General features: G+C 44.0%; 1 protein-coding gene across 1 annotated transcript in view; it reads right to left on the bottom strand.

Moving 5' to 3' along the window:
- The window catches only part of ZC3H7B (zinc finger CCCH-type containing 7B), a 36,158-nt gene extending 34,159 nt beyond the window's left edge, over nt 1-1,999 (bottom strand). The window contains exon 1 of the mRNA XM_010190306.1: nt 1,947-1,999. Coding sequence (XP_010188608.1) covers nt 1,947-1,999 — 53 coding nt within the window. The remainder of the gene's footprint in view (nt 1-1,946) is intronic.
- Nucleotides 2,000-2,425: the final 426 nt, after the last annotated feature.

The following is a 2,425-nucleotide window of genomic DNA, read 5'->3' as shown; positions in this document are numbered from 1 at the left end:
TCTCAGTAAAGAACTTCCTCCTTATCTCTAACCTGAACTTCCCTTGGCACAGCTTGATGCCACTTCCCCTTGTTCTCTCCTCCATCACCTGGGAGAAGAGACCAGCACCCACCTCTCTACAACCTCCCTTGAGGTAGTTGTAGGTGGTGATGAGGTCTCCCCTCAGCCTTCTCTTCTCCAGGCTAAACAAGCCCAGTTCCCTCAGCCGCTCCTCATAAGGCTTGTTCTCCAGACCCCTCACCATCCTTGTGCTCTTCTCTGAACACGCTCCAGAATCTCAACATCCTTCTTATAGTGAGGGGCCCAGAACTGAACACAGTACTCGAGGTGCGGCCTCACCAGTGTCAAGTACAGGGGGATAATCACCTCCTTGGACCTGCTGGTCACACTGTTTTTAATACAGGCCAAGATGCCATTGGCTTTTCTGGCCACGTGGGCACAGTGCTGGCTCATGTTAAGCCGACTGTCAACCAACACCCCCAGGTCCTTCTCCTCCAGGCAGCTTTCCAGCCACTCCTCTCCAAGCCTGTAGCGCCGCACCGGGTTGTTGTTTCCCAAATGCAGGACCCGGCATTTGGCCATATTAAACCTCATCCCATTGGTCTCAGCCCATCGGTTCAGCCTGTCCAAATCTCTTTGGAGGGCTTCTCTGTCTTCTAGCTGAATAAAGCTTCTGTTCTTCAAACTGGACCACCCAGGTCATCCAGGCTTGGTCCACGTGTATTTATTTTTTCTCTTGAAGCAGAAAACAACAGCCTCTAGAGAAATCCTTAGAAACTTTCATAGCCCTCCTCGTCTTTGAAATACAACATTGTATATGTGATCTTATTGGTTAGAGAGTAAACTTCGTTTAGATTTCATCTAATCTAATCATCATCTACTCCTTAAAATTACATACAGGAAATGCCATGACTTTGTAAGAAACATTCACACTGCTAATAAAATTCAACTTTTGATCTTCCACATCAAAACATACCAACAAATGATACTGCTTCCAGTTCAGAGTTCAAGATACACTGCAGAAGCATGAACATTCCGTATTTCTAAATTATTTTCTTTCCAGGAATCCTGTGCATTTTTATACATATTACCAAAATATGCCACCACTGCTTCTCTGAAACTGGATTATCAGCCCCATTTAGTCTCCAATTAGGGCAAAAATATTGCCATGCCACAGGATATAAACATGTAACCTGGAAGATTTGGCTTTTTTTTCCTATTGTAGATGCAAAGATTTCAGCCATTAATAACTACAAGACTCAAAGCAGACCTTAAAAATCCCAAACCAATCTGATTGCAGCCTTGCTACTTCCTTACTCACCATGGACCTGAGTCTGAGGCCTTCGCTAACTCAACCATTGGAGAGAGAAAACACTACTGTACTTTATAAGGAAGTATTTGGACTTGTAGCTATTACATAATCAATCACTTCAAGCTCTAGAAGGCCACATGATATTCACAGAAGAGTGACATGAGGCACCCACCAAGATGGCAAATGTGAGAGAGCCCAGGTCATCTGTTTCTTCTATACTTTCTCTACACCTATATGGGGTACCTGGAAAGTCATTCACCCTGCTCTCCCCACCTACAAAACAGAAACGCTACCTCCCTTCCTAAGAAACGGGGAATAACCTTGTTGAGAGAGCACTTTGAGATCTTCACGCTGAAGATGAAGTAGAAGGTCCAAGTACTATTAGCATTATGCTGACCGTAACGATCGTCCTGGAACTGCAGTGCAGGGCAAAACCCAAGGAAATGAAAATGATACAATTTGAAGTGTAGAGGGCTGGCAGCGTGAAGAATCACACTGAAGATCCTCAGGACCAGTATTTCTCTCCCACGCAGCAGCCCCAAAGCGGTGAACAGGAAGAAGTTGGTTTCTACAATCCTCGATACGCAGACAACCACCTCCAAAGCCACAGGAAACAACGAGGTTGTGCACTTACTGAATGAACTGAAGTCCTTTCTCTATTTCTTGTTTTCTCTTCTGTCTCTCCATTATAGTTGCTGCAGAGGAAGAAGAAAAAAAAAACCAACAAAATGAGTCATTATAGGTCTTGCTGTCAATTAAGCAGCACAGTATTTTAAGTGTGCCTAAATTTACTACTAACAAAATGTTCCAGACCAGATGCCCTGAACAGCAAAGTCCATGATTTATCCACCCAGCAGACACAGGACGGCAAGCAGCTCACTACCAAGTATCTGCTTTTTCTCACATGCCACCACCAGGATACACAGGCAGAGAGGAATTACTTCAGTTTGAGGTCTCTGCTTAGGCTGCCAGTAAATAAAGCAATGGGAACCAACTGTTATCATGACTGTTTTCTAGGAAAGAGAAAAAAAATATCAAAATCAACATTTCCCCTGCAATAGCAGTCATTTCAGGAATTTTTGCTGGGACCATCCCATGATAAACAATTCCAAC

Source organism: Mesitornis unicolor, unplaced genomic scaffold (assembly GCF_000695765.1).
Source record: "Mesitornis unicolor isolate BGI_N332 unplaced genomic scaffold, ASM69576v1 scaffold43938, whole genome shotgun sequence".
Classification (NCBI taxonomy): domain Eukaryota; kingdom Metazoa; phylum Chordata; class Aves; order Mesitornithiformes; family Mesitornithidae; genus Mesitornis; species Mesitornis unicolor.
Note: the sequence above shows the minus strand (reverse complement) of the source record. Positions and strands in the feature narration are given on the sequence as shown.